The following is a 21,330-nucleotide window of genomic DNA, read 5'->3' as shown; positions in this document are numbered from 1 at the left end:
GAATTAAATTTAAACTTTGAAATCAAAGAAACACCTAAACATTCCAACAACTCAAACTTGAATTGTATGAACGTTTAAGCACTCTTTTCTTCCTCGTTGTTGTAGCACAAGGTCTAAGGTGAGCTTTGGGGATTATGTGAAGTGTTTTGGAGGGATGGGAAGTGGTTGGATAGTGGCTGCAATGAAGGAGAAAAACTGCACAGAAAATGGAAGGGGAATTGCGGCAATGGATGTGTATTTGTGTTGTGTGAAGTGTTGTGAATGGAAATATGAGATATCCATGAATGAATGAATGCAAGGGTATTTATAGGAGTAGTGGAGGGAACATATGGCTATGTCATTTGTAGGTGAAGTAGGTGGATGTTGTAGGTGAAGTAGGTGGATGATATGTTAAGTGATAAGTGATAAGTGATATGATATGTGGTTATGATATGATAAGTGGTTAAGTGGTGATGATAAGTGATAAGTGATTAAGTGATATGATATGTGGTGATGATAAGTGATAAGTGCATGTGGGTTAACTAATGAAGGAAATGCATGTGCAATGACAATGTGTTAGAATGGATGTGTGTTATGCATGGCATGATTGGGATTAGGAAAGGTTTAAATGTCCTAAAACTAAAGAGAACAAGGTTCCAACACTTTGGCTCCAATTAGGTCTTCAATTTCGTCCAACACTTTGGCTTCAAGCATAAGCTATCCGTCCTTAGCCCAAAAGTGCTCCAAAAGTCTCCAAAATGCATCTTTTTGCTCCTTTAGCCCTTTGGACCTACAAACACACGAAAATAGCTTAAAGTACTAAAATAACTAAAGAAACATAACGTAAATGCACGAGAACAAGCCATTTAAGTCGCATGAATATGCTCCTATCATTGGCCGAAGACGGAACTTCTTGCACCGCTCCTGAAACTCCTGCTCCATCGTCCGGCACTCCCTCTCGGAAGAACCAGAAAGACGTCCCCGGCTCAGGAGGGAACGAGAGACGATCAGGGGTACAGGGCAACCTTGGAGGTAGCCGAGCTGTCGGGCGACAAAGTGGGGCTGGTAGACCTCCCAACCGGCTCGGCGAGCGTCGCAACCAAGGGGAAGGTCGCGAGCCAGTACGATTGACCCCCAGGACTGACGAAGGCCCGCGTCCTCGGCCGAGGCCCAAGTTGCCATCGGAAGCCCGATTGACGCAGGGTACTCCTGGCGCCGGCACACCAAAAACTCGTCGTCTGAAAGAACTTCGAGACTGAAAAAGTGCTTGAGGACCTCGTCAGCCCGGTGAGGAGGAGCCGATCGAGAGGCAAGTTGGGGGCCAAGGGCGGCCGAGCGCTGGAAGGCGGGGACCTCAGGCCGAAGAGTGGAAAAATAGACCTGCAGCCAGAGTTGGAAAACCCAGAGGGGTCCATTCTGGTGCGGGTCAATCTTGTTGACGGTCGTCTCGGCCAAGCAACGAAAAAGGTTGGCGAGAATAGCCGGGCTAAGCGCCAGAGAGTGACCACTAGCCAGGGCCTGGGCCACTGGCATATTCTCGACCAAGCACTTGTTCGACCTGGTACAACAAATAAATTTGTTGTACCAATAGAAGAGGAAGGCTTCATGTTCTCCCTTCCTGAGACTCTCCTCGCCTCGGCCGGCGAAATGGAGAATCAGAGTATTGTAGTTGAAGAAGTTCTTATGAAGCTTCTGAACTTCTTCTCTTGAAGGCTCCCGACCGCCTCGGCTGAGCGTTTCGACAGCCCGCTCGTCGAAAAGCGCCTTCAGGTCGAGGAGGGAGGGGCTTCCAGAAAGAGCGGCATCGATTGGGAGGCCGGATGGTGGAGTCCCAAGAATGGCCGAGATGTCGAGGATCGTAGGGCCGAGGGGTCCAAATGGAAGGACCATGGTGTTGGTGGCCGAACACCATAGGGTCAAGGCCGCCATAAGCAGCTCTTTGTCCATGGCAATCTCCATGGTCGAGAGCAGGATGGCATCATAGATGCCAAGGGCTTTCCACTCCTCGCCGAAGAATGATCTCATTCGATCCACCCAGGCGGCCCAGGCTGTGGTGGTCGAGGGCCAAGCTCCTTGAGGCCGAGCCAAGCACCATTTGGACCAGTCGACCCCTTGAAGCAGGGGTCTTAGGCACTGCTCCTTGAGAAGGGTGGTGATGGACATCGGCACGGCATCTCTGAAAAGGGGGCCCAGAATCTGATGAGTCGTGGCCATGTCATTTTCGAAGCGTAGGGTTTTGATTGCGCTCCGATCGATGAAGTCTTTGCATTTGTTGATTTCATCGGAAAGTTTTGAGATAAAGGAGGCCATTGGAAGAAGAAGAAATTGCAGAAAGGAAAACTGGGAAGAAATCGCAGAAGGAAGAACTGGGAAGTTTGATTGGGACGAACAAGAATGAGGAAATTGAAATTTTAGAATTTCTGAAAACGTAAAAGGCGAATGGCAGAAATATGGGTATTTATAGGCTTTTCAGGATGAATATCAAACGTCTGGGATTCAAAAAGCACTGGTTCAAATTAGGGGGAAATTTAACCGGGAAGGGCTCAATCATTTCGGATATTTTGGGAACCTGCGAAGAGGGGATCGAGGAGTCGAAAATCCAGGACGCACGATTGCGTGCGACGCCAGTTTTAAGGCATTAATGAGGATGAGATGTTCCAGTTATTACACGGTCTCGAGGCCCACGATTGAAAGTTTTAAGAACGGCGGAGAATCGACACGTGGCCACGCGTTGGGGGCAACGAGGAAAGTGCAATCATGTCTAATAAATACGCAGGAATAACGGTCATTAAGGAAGTAAAGTCCAAAAGAGAAAAAACGTTTTCGCTTCTTCAAGGTCGAGGCCCGACCAAGAATTAACGGTCGGCGACCTCAGAAGCGAGGGGGCAATGTTTGGACCCAAATTATTATTGCTGGGCCGAGTAGCAGGATGCGCTCGGCCCAAGGTGATGACAAGTAATATGGGCCGAATAATAAGGCCCGGGCCAGCTGGCAGGGTCGGCCAAATCCTATCAGAAGTAGTCCAGATAAATAGAAAGGTCGAGGAAGTCCTGGTGCAACTAGGATTCTCGACCAGCAAGGAATGAAGTCCCGAAAAAAGGAAAATGCAGAATCCCAGTAGGAGTAGGTTTGTTCGAGGAAGAGGCGAATTGGGACAAGGACTCCCAATCCAAATCGGAGTCGGTTTCAGGGGATGGGGCACTATAAATACAAGAAATCATGCAACAGAAAAGGGACCTTCAAATCAGCATACAATTGCCTTGCGCAAAACCTCTCAACATCTTGAGATTTTTCCTTTTCTTTTTCTGCCGACACACCTTCAATTTGGATAAACAGCACTGTGGAAGCGCCCGGCGAGCACCTTCAGTTTGGATAAACAGCACTGCTGCCGCAGAATCAGCCGACCGAGAAGCATCTTCAGTTTGGATAAACAGCACTGCGTCGAGGTCGACCAATTATCTACCCAAGTCTCGGTCGAGAAAGGTTTTCGAACCTTTGTTGGCAGAGGTCACCTTGCTAAGCTTTCTCGGCATAGTTAGGTGTTACGAATCGCATTGCTCGGCGTACAGGACGCCGAGTGGTTTTATGATTGGATACTCGCAAGTAGGTTTCAGGGTTCGGCATTCCGACGGCCGAACTACGTTTACCATCAAGACATACATTACGTTCGAGTACCTGTGCCCATACACCTTGGTCTCGATTCGACGTGCTTATACTCTCACGAATATAATCACGGTGACCGAATCGGGCTCCGACGATTATTGAACTCCGCAGAATTAGCAGCCTTGTCTTCAGGCTGTAGAACTCAGAGACCGAGAGTGTTCCTTCCTCGGTCGCAATCGCAAGATAAAGAAGTCAACGACGCGCTCAAAGCGACATCAGCAAATTTTACTCCTCGGCCGAGCTCGGCCGACGAGTTGGCACGCCCCGCATTCAACCGAAGGACGTAGTTAGCTTACTAGTTACTCGGCCTGCGCGCCACGTAGGTTTTGTAATTTTTAGGGTCAACAGTATATATAACTTTAAATGGTCAAAAAGTCTTAATGGCCGAATGACCTGGCCGAATGGAAAATCAAGTTCCATGGCCGAGTATGTATATATATATATATATATATATATATATATATAAAACTTCAAATGGTCAAAAGTCTTAATGGCTGAATGGAAGTCTTAATGGCCGAATGACTTGGCCGAATGGAAAAACTAAACTCCCATGGCCGACCGAAGGGAAGGAAGGCCGACCGAAGGGAAGGAAGGTCGACCGAATTAGATGGATAGGTGGAGAGCATGCTGCAAATATTCTTCTTAACAGTCATTTGAGTTGTGGGTTTCGACCAAGAGGAGTCTACCAAAGATCACCAATAATCAATAATCACATGATTCAGAAGATGTGAAAATCAGTTGAGCCATGTGGACGAGGACTACTGAGAAACCACCATCGAATAAAAATGCATTCGGCACTAAAATTCCAATCCTTCAGCCCAGCACACCATTTTGTTGTCCCCTTTATTTTCTCAAGTATTGGCTGAAAAACCGAATGGTTAAGAAAATAATTTATTCATTATACATATATATATATATATATATATTTTAGCAAACGAAAATAAAAACGGCCAAACCATAAAGTGGAGGAGGCCAACGATGTTTTATTTCTAGCCGAGATCTTTTTACATCAAAATTCTCAAATTGATTTCGCTCTAGGCCGAGAAAAGAATTTTCTCCAAATATTTCTGTCTTGACGAAAGATTTTTTACCATCGGCCGCCGAATGTGTTGGACAATTATTATGCCCCCCAGGCATAATAACTTTGCCAATTTCGACTTTCCATTCGAACAACTTAGCCGAACGGGATTTCTCCATATCGGCTTTATCACCAATAATCATATCGATTGGCGTTGGTTCGGCATCTAAAACCATGTCTCCAATTACCATATCAATTGATGTGGTTTTATGGTCTGAAGTCGTGTATTGGTCTTGTTCGTCATTGGAACACTCCTCTGACGAATCATTTTCTAAGTCAATTTTTAGCTCAGAAACCTGAACATTTTCTTTTAGGCCTGCCACACTTTTAACCTTGATCGAAAATATAGGTGGCCTAGGTTTTTCTTCTTGGCCGACCATATTTTCGGTCTCGACCGAAAAAATAGGTGGCCTTTGTTCTTCGGCTAAAGTAACAATTTTCTTAGGCCAATGTCTGATTATGGCCGGAGCGGAAAATTAACCCCCGATCTTTTCAACCAACCATTCCTCAAATGGAATCGATTTGTAGTCGAAAACGTAAGGAAAATATTTTCCATCTAGCCAGGTATTAAATCGAGCCCTGTCTTCATTTACCCATTGCTCTTGCAGGGTAACATGAGCTTTTATTCTCAACATGTAAGCGAATGATTTTTGCATCTCTATATGGTAATGAAGAATTTTTTCCACTTCCAAAGATCTTTTTCGTTCCTCATTGTGTTTTTTCAATTCCTCTAGGAGCTCGTACAATCGGCTACGTGGAGCCAGATTGGAATCTTGATATATCATATAAACTTTGTAGTTTTAGCATTGTGTCCCATTGGGCGTGCCAACTATGTTGATCCTAAAAATTACAAAGCCTACGTGGCGCGCAGGCCGAGTAATTAATAAGCTAACTACGTCATTCGGTTGAATGCGGGGTGTGCCAACTCGTCGGCCGAGCTCGGCCGAGGAGTAAGATTTGTTGATGTTGCGTTGAGTACGTTGCTGACTTCTTTATCTTGCAACTGCGGCTAAGGAAGAAACAAATCTCGGCCTTTGGATTCTCGAGCCTGAAGACAAGGCTGCTAGTTTTGTAAAGTTCACGAATCGTCGGCGTCGGATTTAGTCACGGTAATTATATTCGTGAGAGTATAAGCACATCGAATCGACACCAGACTATATGGACATAAGTATTCAAAGGTAATGTGTGTCTTGATGGTAAATGTGGTTCGGCCCTCAGAATGCCGAACTCTGAAACTCACGTAGAAGTATCCAATCATAAAACCACTAGGCGTTTAATGCACCGAATGTCGTAACTTGTAACACCTTACTTCGCCAAGAAGTCTAATAAGATGACCTCTGCCAATAAGGATTCGGAAACCCTTCTCGACCGAGACTTGGATAGGTAACCAGTCAGCCTCGACGTAGTACTGTTTATCCAAACTGAAGGTGCTTTGCGATCGGCTGATTCTAAGGCAACAGTGCTGTTTATCCAAACTGAAGGTTTTCGCCGGTTGCCTTCACAGTGCTGTTTATCCAAACTGAAGATGTTTCGGCAGGAAAAAGAAAATAAAAAATCTCAAGATGTTTGAGAAGTTTTGCGCAAGGCAGTTGTGTGTTGAATTGAATGTCCTTTGATTGTTGCACGGTGCCTCTTATTTATAGGGACGAGTGCATGTTGGTTGAGAAGTTCTAAGGTTGATTGAAGTTCCACCATCCTACTAAAACTCTTCCACCGTTCAAGTTTCGGTCGAATCCTACAATACCGGCCTTCTGAACTTAGTCAAAAATGCAACCAGATTCACATTCACTCCACATGCAGCTCGTGCTTAAACAAGATAAGCACTCATTTTATATTAATAAGAATGTAGACATTTAACCAAAATGCCTTTCATCCATATCATTTTACTTCCAACCAAATGCAAACCATGCATTATCAAAAAGTTCATCCTGATCACATCTCATATTTGTGCATGTTGTCTTTATCCTTAGATTTTGATAAGTAACATCTTCCGTGTTGATCAGGAGCGCAAACCAACCAAGCTGCACGATGCGTAACCACACAGAGTCCTTGTACAATGCAACTTCTCTTATTTATTTGACTATCAAGCTGCAACTATAAGATAATTACCATTTTAATAAATTCTTAACAAAATGGTAATATAAAATATGGTCTCTTTCATCAAATGACTCAAAGTATACGGGCCGAGTTCATACAAAATCACTGCCTCTTAATATTCAGAATCATCTGACGGTTAAAATTCTACACATTCACACAGCCTCGATTACTCAGGCCGATAGTGTAAAATTGGGTCCAAACAGTAGCAGGACCAGAATTTCCTTTAGACAAATCATTCATATTAAGTTTAATCCAAGGATAGCAAGGAGGAGACCATAACATGGGAAGAATAGGAGGTACCTTGCGAGGAATAGGCTGAATAATATTTAAACCATGAGAGAATCCATGAATAAACATCCTGCCATGCACGAGCTCAAAAATGATAAACATGCAAAGACGATGGTAAGAGATTGAACGAGCCGGAAAAAAAAAAAAACTTGTTTTGAACTTTCTGAATAGCCGAACTAGTAAAAAGACCCGCAATGACCCATAGATTGGCCTACTGACAGAAAAAGGGCTTCCGCACAAAAATATCCAGAAAAAACAACTAAAGAATATGAAAAAGGCAAAGATGTACCAATCAACATTCTAACCACTAAAGATGCTTAGAAACTGACAGCCATAAAAAAGATTAGCAACAGATTCCTAAAAAACATGACAAACACAACAAACATAAGCCGAAGAAATACCACATCACTGTGTATAGTCGAGGCGGAATGACGCCAAAACAAAATAGATAGTCGAGGCGGAATGAAATGCCGGCAAATAACTTTTTCCCAAGCACAATCACTGTCTCATTCAAATTAGATCATAACTAGAAGAGAAAGGAAAATTTCCCAAAAGGGGATGGCTCCCAAATCAATTTGTCAAGGGTAAAGGAGGATGCAAAAATTTTCTGTGCCACATTGTAACTTATGCTGCTTCACATTGTAATTGAGATAAAATTTATGGGTACAAGGGATGAGTGAAAGCATATACACAAAAACTTTAACAAATCAGGTGCCAAAACCAGGCTGAATTGCGCACAAGTCCTGATTTTATAGCCACGAGTGTCCGTCTCTCTGGCTCCATGATAAAAACCTGAAATTAACCACAGTAATTAGTTTCATTCATGAAAAACGCCATACCTGGTATCACAACCACATAAACCAAAGCTCAAAACATGACATGCAAATGATTACAGTTCTGATAAGAGATAACAAAGATCGACCAAAATACAAAATAATGCCAACTTGTGAAATTTAGATACATTTTGGCGAAGGACACACATTACACCAGCAAGCCGATGATGCAATAGCCACTTCTTATTCCCTAAAGAATCTGAGTTAAGCAATAAACCTGCTTTTGCCCAACAATAAAAGCACAATAGCCACTTCTAACCACAAAACACAACAGAAATCAAAGAGTAATATAACTTACAATGGACAAAGCTTGGTGGAAGCGATGATGCCTGGTTATTCGTATTCGTCTCCAATGCTCCAAAGCAACCTAAACCACATTTACAGGAAAGGAAAATTTAATTTCACCCGAGCACCACCAGAGTACTTCAAAAGAGCCACAAACAATTTACTAAGGGAGTGAAAAACAATACCAGAATAAAGAAAGAATGAATAGGACCAAAAGATAGCCAATCTTAAAAAAGCGTTGCTTTTTCTCCCAGCTCAGTTGGTTATAGATCTCAGTCACATCTACCAAGTGTCGTCTCGTCACATACCTGACAAAGAGTCACAGATCATATCAGATATGATGATAAACTCTAATGCGGTATCTAAAGAAGTTTTCTGAATAAAATTATTACTCTCCTAATCATATGAAATTGAAATAATATGATTCTTTTCATGATCAATCATTGCCCAGCTTTAAAGAACAAAAATAAACTGTGTTCTCTACAACTTGGAAATTATGAATGTTCCACGTCTAGTTTTGCATGCTTCATTAAAAACATCAAAAAATACAGAAAATACACCGATATTAGTATAATTTCCTAATGCACTCAATATAATTTGCAATCCAAATTATATTATGACATGATGCCATCCAGAGACCATTGTGCATTTAGTTTGAGTATTAGCATCCATATAGGTAGGTTATGAATGGCAGAAGGCGCTGTTCAACACGCAGACATAGAGAGAGGGAGGGAGGGAGCACAGTGAAAGGATGGGTAACAGGTGGAGGGAGGTTATGAGAAGGTACAATTTCATTATCTGGGGTGGTGAAATGTCACTTAATTTGTTAAAGCATATTACAAATTTCTCAAACCGCCTCTCAGCCAATTGACAGTTCATGGTAAGGATCCAGATTTCACCAAAAATTATTGAGTAGTCAGTCTTATTAGAACTAGAAATTCTAAAAATCCAGATTTCACTAAAAATATTGCCAGTTCATAACTTGACCGTATGTCAATATCAATAAAACCAAATTGTAATCAAGTATAAAATCCTTATCCCAACTTGTTATTAACATGTAAATGGGGTTGTGTATGGGCTGTATTCCGTTCTTCACCAAAAACATGTAAACGGGGTTACAGTGACACACCAGAATGCTACCATCATTTATTGTAACAACTATTCTCTTACAATGTCCAGTTGATTACCTAGCTGCCTTACATACCATGTAGCATGCTTCACTTCGAACAAAGTTATAGTATAATCATATTCAAGTTTCCCACTTTTCAGTTAAGTATTGGTCAAAATGATGAATTCATAATCCACCATGAGCAATTTTTTTCTTTCAAGATTAACGAGACATATGGAAAGGCATACCAAAAAAGAAAAACCCATAACCATGTAGTTGACACTAAATTTATATGTAACTTAAGCTCTACCCTATGATTACACAGAGGTCGTCAGTTATACAATTCTAGACACAACAACATTTGAGTAATGGGCGAGAAAGAAACTTACAAATTGACATTATAATATAGGTGTGGCAGAGCCATGAAAAGCATGAACCAATGTCGCGCTATAAGAAGAATGAAGCACAAAACTCCTTGAATAATAAATTCTGGCAAAATGACATTGTTTATCCGAGATGATGAATCATATGGGTTGATGTAGTCATACTCGAGGTCCACCAAGCACACAAGCTGCATTCAACATTCACAGGGGTCATATATCTAAAAATCTCAAGAACTGCGACTAAGTAACCAGATTCACCACACAGTGCAAGACTTTTTATGTGTCATAGCTAAATATGACTTGTAGAACAACTCGAGTAGGTAGTAACAGGAGTTATCGACACTTTCCGACAAGAAACTGTATTGAGTGTAAACAAAAGTTGCCCTTCATTTAACTAGAATTTCAGCACAATATCTAGGAGTATTTTCACCATAATTAAGCTTATGCCTGATCAATTATTATTATTTTTTTTTTTTTCGTTTTACAAACTCAGGTTATTCGGCACAAGAATGTAACTTAAAATCGATATGCATATCTTTAAATTCTCAATGCGCACACACGCACACGTAAAATTCCTACATACTGATATTTTCTACAAATTTTGTAAAAGAACCAACCTTAGTGGCTTTACCATACTGGGGGGAAAAGAGTTGAGCCCTTACGTAATGGCTTGGGTTAGAACTCTTGAGCCCTTACGTAATGGCTTGGGTTAGAACTCCGTCGGTGACTAATCTAAATCTAATCTAACAAAATCTATCATTTGATAGAAGATGAAAAAATACAGCCTTGACACATTGAGCCAGTATTTCTTTTTATTTACAAGTTTTGTAAAATTCCTTCCTGCAAGTTCTGCAACATGCCTTCTAAGTCAACTTAGATTGAAGGGTAAAAAAAATTGTGGAAATTTTCAAAAGAACAATAGAAAGATAAATCCCCTTTCTAGTTTCATGAAAATCCAAAACAACATATGCGAATAGATACTTGATTTCAAATTAAAAATAAATTAATTAATTAAGAAAAACTAATTACATTATAAAGGTGAAATCTAAATACCCAGATGATCCTAGTCTGTGAATCAAATGAGTATGTTTTGAATAAATAAAATAAAATAATTTAATTAATTAAAAAAAAAAGTGGGATAAAATCGAGGAAGAATTACCTGATAACCCAGAATGCATAACAAAGCTAGAATGAAGAAGAAACTCAGCAGCCATGTCCACAGCATCTCCATACCCAGTCACCACGCTCTCCCTCTCTCTCTCTCTCTCTCTCCACTTTTTGTGTATTCGTCTGTGTCTTACTGTATCTGCGCTTTGACCTTTTCTCTCAGTTTGTATCTTATTTTATCACAGAAAAACACAAAATTTAAGGAATAAATCTTTCTGCTGCTTTGTTTCTTCAAGCAGAAATCCAGTTCTTGTTTTACGGCAGGTAAGTATTTCTAGTTGTACCACACTTTGGCTTCTTAAAATAAAAATTATAAAATAATAAATGCCGTGGGAATTATCTCCCATAAAAACTTATTTTTAATCTAAATCAAATTAGTCAAAAGGTTGAATGGTCCGTGGCCGATTCGAAATAAATCAAATGGGATTAAGGGAAGGACGTAAATAAACAATAAATAAGAGATTATGGTGCTTTAAAAAAATTTAGAACATCAAATATGTTTGATAAAAAAAAAAAAAAATTTAAATTGTTATCAATGACAATTAGACCCGGCAAACGGGTCGTGTCTGTCGTATTCGTGTCGTTTTCGTGTAACATATGTTATCTTAACAGGTCGTGTCGTGTCACACCCGTTATCTTAACGGGTCCTTAACAGGTAGGGTCGCTTTACCCAACAGGTAAAGTGACCCGACCCGTTATAACCCGTTAAGAAAAAAATATATTTTTTTTTAAATTTGCACATACCACACATTGCCACATAAATATTACTTCAAAATATTAAAACATTTGTAGTTTAAGTACTATATCTACACTCGAAAATAAGAGCCTAATAAAAAAATAATACATACACTACTAATCTATTACAAATATTAAATGTGCAAGGATATGCAAAATAAAAACTTTTTATTTTCAAGATTGTAAGTCTTTCTCAAAAGTTTACACCTCTATCTACAAAATCTTCAATCTACATCGATCATCATGAAATTGTATTGAAACTTTGGCTTGATCTATTGCCTTGAAGAGTTATCTTGAAGATGTTTTCAGTAAGGTTTTCTACGTCAGAACTCTTTTCCGCAAAACTAAGTATAGAAAAACCAAACATTAAAAATCATTCAAACTATGAGAAGTTTACCAAAATAATTATGAAAAGAAATAAAATAATAATACCATACCATATAAAAATATATTAAAATAACCGTTAAATCGTGATTTTTCGTATATAACCGTCGAAAAGCTTTGTCCCGTTACTTGATCTATGAATGTTTGTTTTTTGTGATTTTTTGTTGATGTGATCTCCAAGCATATACAAATAAGTTTGACAGTTTGGATCGTTGAAATTAGTTTAGGAGAATTCGTATCCCAACAAAACGATAGATTGACTAACACTTAATGTTTATTTATACTTTCATTAAGTATAACATAAGATTTTGTGGTATCCACTTGTGTAAATATTTTAAATTGAAGATTGAATTCATTCATTGTATTCATATAGGGTCAAGGAGTGTACCTATAAAAAATCATCAAAATTGGAGTTAAAATAACCGTTAAATCGTGATTTTTCGTTTATAACCGTCGAAAAGCTTTGTCCCGTTACTTGATCTCTGAATGTTTGTTTTTTGTGATTTTTTGTTGATGTGATCTCCAAGCATATACAAACAAGTTTAACAGTTTGGATCGTTAAAATTAGTTTTGGAGAATTCGTATCCCAACAAAACGATAGATTGACTAACACTTAGAGTTTATTTATACTTTCATTAAGTATAACATAAGATTTTGTGGTATCTACTTGTGTAAATATTTTAAATTGAAGATCGAATTCATTCATTGTATTCATATAGGGTCAAGGAGTGTAGCTGTAAAAAATCATCAAAATCGGAGTTAAAATAACCGTTAAATCATGATTTTTCGTTTATAACCGTCGAAAAGCTTTGTCCCGTTACTTGATCTTTGAATGTTTGTTTTTTGTGATTTTTTGTTAATGGGATCTCCAAGCATATACAAACAAGTTTGACGGTTTGGATTGTTGAAATTAGTTTTGGAGAATTCGTATCCCAACAAAACGATAGATTGACTAACACTTAGAATTTATTTATACTTTCATTAAGTATAATATAAGATTCTGTTGTATCCACTTATGTAAATATTTTAAATTGAAGATCGAATTCATTCATTGTATTCATATAGGGTCAAGGAGTGTAGCTGTAAAAAAACATCAAAATCGGAGTTAAAATAACCGTTAGATCGTGATTTTTCGTTTATAACCGTTGAAAAGTTTTGTCCCGTTACTTGATCTTTGAATGTTTGTTTTTTGTGATTTTTTGTTGATGTGATCTCCAAGCATATACAAAAAAGTTTGAAGATTTGGATCGTTAAAATTAGTTTTGGAGAATTCGTATCCCATCGAAACAATAGATTGACTAACACTTCAGAGTTTATTTATACTTTCATTAAGTATAACATAAGATTTTGTGGTATCCACTTGTGTAAATATTTTAAATTGAAGATCGAATTCATTCATTGTATTCATATAGAGTCAAAGAGTGTAGCTGTAAAAAATCATCAAAATGAGAGTTAAAACAACCGTTAAATCGTGATTTTTCGTTTATAACCGTCGAAAAGCTTTGTTCCGTTACTTGATCTCTGAATGTTTTTTTTTTGTAATTTTTTGCTGATGTGATCTCCAAGTATATACAAATAAGTTTGACAATTTAGATTGTTGAAATTAGTTTTGGAGAATTTGTATCCCATCAAAACGACATATTGTTAAACACTTAGAGTTTATTTATACTTTCATTAAGTATAACATAAGATTTTATGGTATCCACTTGTGTAAATATTTTAATTGAAGATCAAATTCATTCATTGTATTCATATAAGGTCAAGGAGTGTAACTGACACACCCCGACCGAGATCAGGGCATGCTGGCCGTCACACGAAGGTGACGTAGCCATGTGCGCGTGCGGAAGCTATTAAAATAGTAATATAAAAGTACGAATAAATAAAAACCTAATAGCATACAAGTACTAGTATATGTGAGACACAATTCAGAGCGAGTCTACAACAGTCCAAAAGGAAAAGATACGACATAATTACACCCGAAGGTGACCCTACAATGGTGAATGTCTGTCAGAAATGCCGGGACGCCCTCTGGGATAAACCACCGAACTTGCTAGACCACTAGAACCTGGAGGGGCGCAAAAACAAAAGCGTGAGTGGGCAAAAACAAAGCTCTTTGAAAACTCTTTAGCAAAATACATTCTAACCCCTCGCCGTAAAACCTGTATACTTCCCAGAAAATGAACATATATACGTATGTATAGATATGTCAATCATGCTCCACAATATGCCATTCATGCTCGAGAATATGCCACAACCGAATCTCATAATCAAATATAAATGCTCAAGCGTAATTCACATCAATAACATATAATCTGGCAGCCGGGAGTCACCTAACGTGACATGTACCGCTGCATATAGAGCTCCAATCTCAACTCAACATCTGAATCTGCACACGAGTCGGAGCCACCTAACGTGGTCTGCACGACAGGACTGGGTGTAATATATACGCTCTAGTGCTACGATCACGTGAAGACTATGCGAATAATCGCGGGTCACCTACGAGTCGGAACCACCTAATGTGGTCTGCACGACAAGGCTTGCACCTAACTTGGATCCAAGGCGAGCGTGTGGTGCGGGTGAACATCACGTGAATGACTATGCCCTGGCCCTGGGCGGGAGCACTAACACTGGGGGTGCAGATTATGAGCTCTCTAAGCACTTCAAACTACTATTGCATAATAAACAGGAATGCATAACCACATGAATACCGCTTACCTGGCACTTACCTGTACGTCTACAGCACCAAATACACATTTATATATATGTATGCCGTTACTAATGCATGTGAGGATGATGCATAAGTATTAATAATAAAATGTATAGCATAAAACAATAACCTTTTCTATTTAATTTCTGGGAATTAATATGTATATAGGTATATACGGAAAACAAAAGCCCACTCACTGATAATTAGAAGGGTCGTAGCCCCCCTGCCTCGAGTATGTACGCTCGTCCTCGGAAAACGAATCACCTATACGCGACAAAGTTACGAAAACGTTAATTTAAAAGCACCTAAGCAACTTCTCGTAATAACTTCTCATACATTGCTCAAATTGGACAATTGAATATACCAACGTGACCTACACAACCTCAGGATCACGCCCATATTTTTAGAAAAAATTTTGGACCACGCACGCGCCCCCACGCGCCTGAACAGGCACGGACCCACGCGCCCCCACGCGCGGCCACGTGCACTGCACACTGACGGCGTCAACTGACGCCGTCAGGAATATTCCTTTAACCTGACGGAATATTCCGTTAAACTTAACTGACGCCGTCCACAGCCGTTAGGAATATTCCGTTGAACTTAACGGAATATTCCCCTGTCTTCTCCGGCGAGACTCCGGCGCCGGCGACGGCGCCGGAAAACTGGGTAATTTTCAAACTAAGTTTTCTCCTTCGTTTTTCAACCAATTTCCACGTTCTTTATACCAAAATGAAGCTTAGAACTAGTAGAACAACGTTAGACTAGTTTTAAGGCCTAAAAATCAAGGAATCTCACCTGTCTTCAAGGTCAAAACTCGGCCAACTTTGCACAGGACGATCCTGACGACCAAATTCACCCAACGAACCACTCTGAGGCTCCTTGGGACCTCACAAACACATCTACAAGCTTAGAAATTCCAAAAACACACTAGTTTAGGTTTGCATGAACAGTGCAATAATTCGGCCATTGCTGAAACGACGTGAAAACGTTCGAATTCTTACCTGGAATTGGTATGGTTGTGCTCCTCACAACCTCACGAGTTCAATGGTGTAATTGGTTCCTTGTTTGGTGAAGGTTTGAGTTGGTTTGTATGTATGGTCCGTGTGTTTGCAGAAGGAAGAAGAAGAAGATGGACTCGGGGAGAGAGAGAGAGAGAGAGAGACAAAGTGACAGAAAGTGAGGGAATGAGGGAGGGAATCCCGGGAGAAAAAGAGAGAGTATGAGTGTGTGTGGTCCTACTACACCACACAACACAAAACTACACGTAAGTTTAACGAACTAGGGGGTAAAATTGTAAATTCAAATATACGTTTCATTAGTTTCGGGACGGGATGTTACAGTAACTGTAAAAAATCATCAAAATCAGAGTTAAAATAACCGTTAAATCGTGATTTTTTGTTTATAACCGTCGAAAAGCTTTGTCCCGTTACTTGATCTCTGAATATTTGTTTTTTGTGATTTTTTGCTGATGTGATCTCCAAGCATATACAAACAAGTTTGACGGCTTGGATCGTTGAAATTAGTTTTGGAGAATTCGTATCCCTTCAAAACGATAAATTGACAAACACTTAGAGTTTATTTATACTTTCATTAAGTATAACATAAGATTTTGTGGTATCCACTTGTGTAAATATTTTAAATTGAAGATCGAATTCATTCATTGTATTCATATAGAATCAAGGAGTGTAGCTGTAAAAAATCATCAAAATCGGAGTTAAAATAACCGTTAGATCGTGATTTTTCGTTTATAACCGTCGAAAAGTTTTGTCCCGTTGATCTTTGAATGTTTGTTTTTTGTGATTTTTTGCTGATGTGATCTCAAAGCACATACAAACAAGTTTGACGGTTGGGATGTTGAAATTAGTTTAAGAGAATTCGTATCCCATAAAAACAATAGATTAACTAACACTTAGAGTTTATTTATACTTTCGTCAAGTATAACATAAGATTTTGTAGTATCCACTTGTGTAAATATTTTAAATTGAAGATCGAATTCATTCATTGTATTCATATAGGGTCAAAGAGTGTAGCTATAAAAAATCATCAAAATCGAAGTTAAAATAGCCGTTAAATCATGATTTTTCGTTTATAACCGTCGAAAACCTTTGTCACGTTACTTGATCTCTGAATGTTTGTTTTTTGCGATTTTTGCTGATGTGATCTCACAGTATATACAAACAAGTTTGACGGTTAGGATCGTTCAAATTAGTTTCGAAGAATTCGTATCCCATCAATTTCCAATGGTGTATATACACACACACACACACACACACACACATACATATATATATATATATATATTTACGTATTAAGTAGATTTAAATCTATTTATTTTGTATGTATAATTGACTGGTACACGGAGTAGTACATCACGTGTGTCATTATAAAAATAGTGAGATATGTCATATGTGTGATAAAAAGTTAATAACTTAAAAAAAAAAAAAAAATTTCTCACCACTTCTATTAATTTTCATTTTTCCCTCTCTTTTTTGTTTTCTTTTCAACTTTTCTTATAATTTTCACTTTTCCCTCTAGCATCTTTCCCTAATTCCCTCACTTTTTTGTTTCATTTTCAACTTTTCTTATCATTTTCATTTTCTCTCCATTTTTCTTCAAAAAGGGCGACAGGAATGGAATGGAATCAAATTAATGGATGCATCATGCATATTAATTAATAATTATTATAGTTTTTATAAAATTTAATTCAAAAAAAAAAAAAATATATATATATATATATATAAAATTATATAATTATTATAGATAGTTAATATTGTGGGGGTATAATTATTATAGTATATATAATTATTATAATTATTATAGACTTTATAGTTAATTTAATATATATATATATATATATATATTTATTATAGTTTTTAGGGGTATAAAATTGTTAAATTAATGTATATAATTATTATAGTATTTTTTTAGGGTTATAAAATTATAAAAATAATATTTTACTTATCGTGTATCGTGTTACCCACGTGTATACCCAAATCAACCCGTTATCTTAACAGGTGCTTATCGGGTTACCCAATAACGACCCGATTCGTTATCGTGTCGACCCGAATACCTGTTAATTTCGTATCGTGTCGTGTCAGGAATTGCCAGGCCTAATGACAATAGAAAAACATATAAAAACAAAAGCAGATTTTAAATTTTTTTTTCAAAGAATAGTAATTAATACATATTTAATGAAATTTTCAAATGACAAGTATCATCCCATATATTTTATAAAATTACAATCATTGCTCCTATATTATTCTCTTTGATAATTATTATATCACATTAAATACCATATTCTTTTTAGTCATTTAACATATTTATAGTAATTTATATAAAAGTTTATCAAACACTCAATGTCATATCCCGGCTCAGGACGGATCACTTCCCAGGCTCGCTCCACTACCGTAGCACGATATTGTCCACTTTGGGCTTACTATTCCCTCACGGTTCCTAGTGGGTCACCCATTATGGGATTGATCTAGCCCTTTCTCGCTTAACTTCGGAGTTCCTACAGAACCCGAAGCAAGTGAGCTTCCAAATGGCCTCGTGCTAGGTAGGGATGAGAATATACATATAAGGATCACTCCCCTAGGCGATGTGGGATGTCACAATCCACCCCCCTTAGGGGCCCGACGTCCTCGTTGGCACACCACGACCAGGGTTAGGCTCTGATACCAAATTGTCACATCCGGCCCCGGACGGATCACTTCCCAGGCCCACTTCACTACCATAACACGATATTGTCCGCTTTGGGCTTACCATTCCCTCACGGTTTTATTTTTGGGAACTCACGAGCAACTTCCCAGTGGGTCACCCATCATGGGATTGCTTTAGCCCCTTTCTCGCTTAACTTAGGAGTTCCTACAGAACCCGAAGCCAGTGAGCTCCCAAAAGGCCTCGTGCTAGGTAGGGATGAGAATATACATATAAGGATTACTTCCCTAGGCGATGTGGGATGTCACACTCAACGCTATTTTTTTTTTAGAAGCACTTTTACAAAAAAAAGGTTTACCAAGCACTCACCAACTTTATTTTACAACTGTTTATTCTCACAGCACAACATAAATAGTTTTTTTTTTTATTTTTTTTTTTATTTTTTTATTTTATGGAAAGACTCATAAAAGCATTTCAACATTCGCATGGTTCTGTCGTGCGATTCACCAGCGCCAACCTAGATCTAAATGGGCCAACAAACCTTGGATGCTTAGAAAGAGTTACTAACACATATTTATAGACTTTAGTGTACATAATTTTAATGTCGTATCGTTGTAGAAGTCTCATTTCAAATGATATTTCCTATCTGAAATCAATCTACATATCATGTAATTAAAAATTGTGCCCATCAAGTGACGTCTAAACGAAATAACGGTTAACTTAATATTTGATGGGTGGAAGTGCAAATCGTGAAACAATTTGTAAATTCAAGGTAGTAAAGTTAATTTAGGGGACTGACTATAATACTTACAAAAATTTAGTATCGAGTCAGAAATTTAGGGCTCATTTGGAAGCTACGTTCAAAATGACTGAAAATATTTTCAGTGATTGCTTTTAAAATGACTAAAACTGTTGTGAACTTTCCTAGTTTAAGTGTGATTATGTAAATCCTAGATTATATTTGATTATACTTATTCTTTCCTATATGGACTTGTATTCCTTGGGGATGAAGGATTTCTTCTCTCCTTTTACTACTATAAATAAAGGCACTATGTGACGACCTGTCCCGGAATTTACGAAAATGGAAGGGTATTTTTGTAATTCCACTTTAGGTTGAAAGATATTTTTGAAATGTGCTTTTAAGTCTTCAATTGTGTGCCTTGTAGGGCCACTTTCCTTTTTGGTCCCTTGATTCTCCCTCCCCTTGCTTTGGTTGCCATGTGTCCTCCCAAGAAAGACTCTCAGATCCCTTGCTTCTTTCACAGCAAACTCACAATTCTCTCACTCTCTCTAACCTTCTTTCTTCCCCGAGCTCACCTACACACCAACCTTCCTTTTTCTCTCCTGATCTCCCTTGGACCTCATCACTTCTCTCGTTCTTTTTCTTCTTCTGCAAGTGCAAACCGAGATGTAACACCATGAAAGCCGATGCAAAAACAAGGGGAAAATTCGACGAATATCCACCATTTCCAAGTTAGTAAGCCCTAAAACCCTTTTCTCTTTGTCTCAAATAGATGTTGCTATGATATCTAAGGTTTTATACTCGTTTTTAGTGAAGGTTTGACTTGAAAACACCTCTGGGATACTTCCCCAGATTCCATTGAGAATGCTGTGATTTGCAGGCCGTTTTCCGGCCAATTCTGGCCTTGATTGAGGAAACAAGTGGTATGATTCGAATCATTATTCCTTGGGCTTCAATTTGGTTTTGAGGTTGAACGGAGTTGGGAGAGCTTTGGCCTTCTTATCTGTCGAAAGTGGCCAACCGGGCCTAAAAACGGGGCGAACATAACCCACCACACTTAGCCGGCCCAATTCTTTGGGCCATGGAACTCAGCCCAAACCCTTTAAACCCAAAAACCCTTTAAACCAAAACCCCAAACTCTTGGGTTGGGCTGCTAGGCTTTAACCCAAGCCCAACCCAGATGTGAAACCTAGCCTATAAACCTTTCAGCCCAAATCCAGGAACCAGCCCACCTGGATGGAATATTCTTTAGAATATCAAAGAAGATTCCTAGAATATTCTATGTTGACTTTTACGAAATTTGCTCGGGACCCTTTTTAGAGTAATTTGAAGTCCTGAATTTGTTTTTGACGTCCATTTTTCCCAAATTCAATCATTTTAGTATAGTTTTATTAATTGGATCCTTTATATGCTTAGGTGCAAATATTCGTGGCATTTCCGTCCTCTCTTGTTTGCACGGCTCTTTGCCATCAGTGTAATGTGAGTAGACCCCCTCTAAAATGCATATTTTACTATTAGAAATCCATACATGAAAAGCATGATTTAATGGTTACGTTTTATGAAACGTTGATGAGTAAATTAGATTTACACTTTATTAGATATCATGCTTTACTGAGGATATTTTGGAATACCATACTTTATCGATTTTCACGTTCTTCATAGTATATATGATTGATGACTATATACTACAAATAGGTTTTACGATATGACGTTTTAGCTACTGAACTCCGATTAAGATAGATATATATTTATGTACTTACTTAATGGTTATTCGAACTGTCCTGCCTACGTGCATATGTTTTGCCTACGGGCGTATGTTTTGCCTACGCCCGTATGTAAAACATACGGGCGATTGATACTTATATTGGCTTTGGTCGGGTGATGTAGAGGCATATGGGTCGAATGATATCTATATATTGGCTTCGATCGGGTGATGTAGGGGCCTACGAGTTGAAATATACTTATATTGGCTTTGGCTGGGAGGTGTAGTGCCTACGGATGAATGATACTGCCTACGGGCGAATGATCTGCCTATAGGCGCGTGATGTAGAACCTTCGGATGAATGAAGAAGTGTTCTATACGCCTTCGAGTGAATGAAATATTATATATATATATATATATATATATGTGCCTTATATATATATATAGCACTACTAAGCACATTATATAATATATGTTTTATGAAATGTTTTATAGCATGCTAGGGTTTTCGTAAAAACCTAT

General features: G+C 38.5%; 1 protein-coding gene across 1 annotated transcript; it reads right to left on the bottom strand.

The window, feature by feature from the left end:
* Nucleotides 1–7,575: 7,575 nt before the first annotated feature.
* On the bottom strand, nt 7,576–11,149 carry LOC137735475 (protein cornichon homolog 4-like). Its single transcript, XM_068474906.1, has 5 exons — nt 10,874–11,149; nt 9,721–9,902; nt 8,409–8,531; nt 8,237–8,305; nt 7,576–7,897 (listed from the first exon to the last, which is right to left on the bottom strand). Exons 1-4 carry the CDS (start codon nt 10,943–10,945, stop codon nt 8,272–8,274), a joined length of 411 nt encoding a protein of 136 aa, XP_068331007.1. The 5' UTR covers nt 10,946–11,149; the 3' UTR covers nt 7,576–7,897; nt 8,237–8,271.
* Between the last annotated feature and the right edge of the window lie 10,181 nt (nt 11,150–21,330).

This window comes from Pyrus communis, chromosome 5 (assembly GCF_963583255.1).
Source record: "Pyrus communis chromosome 5, drPyrComm1.1, whole genome shotgun sequence".
NCBI lineage: Eukaryota > Viridiplantae > Streptophyta > Magnoliopsida > Rosales > Rosaceae > Pyrus > Pyrus communis.
Note: the sequence above shows the minus strand (reverse complement) of the source record. Positions and strands in the feature narration are given on the sequence as shown.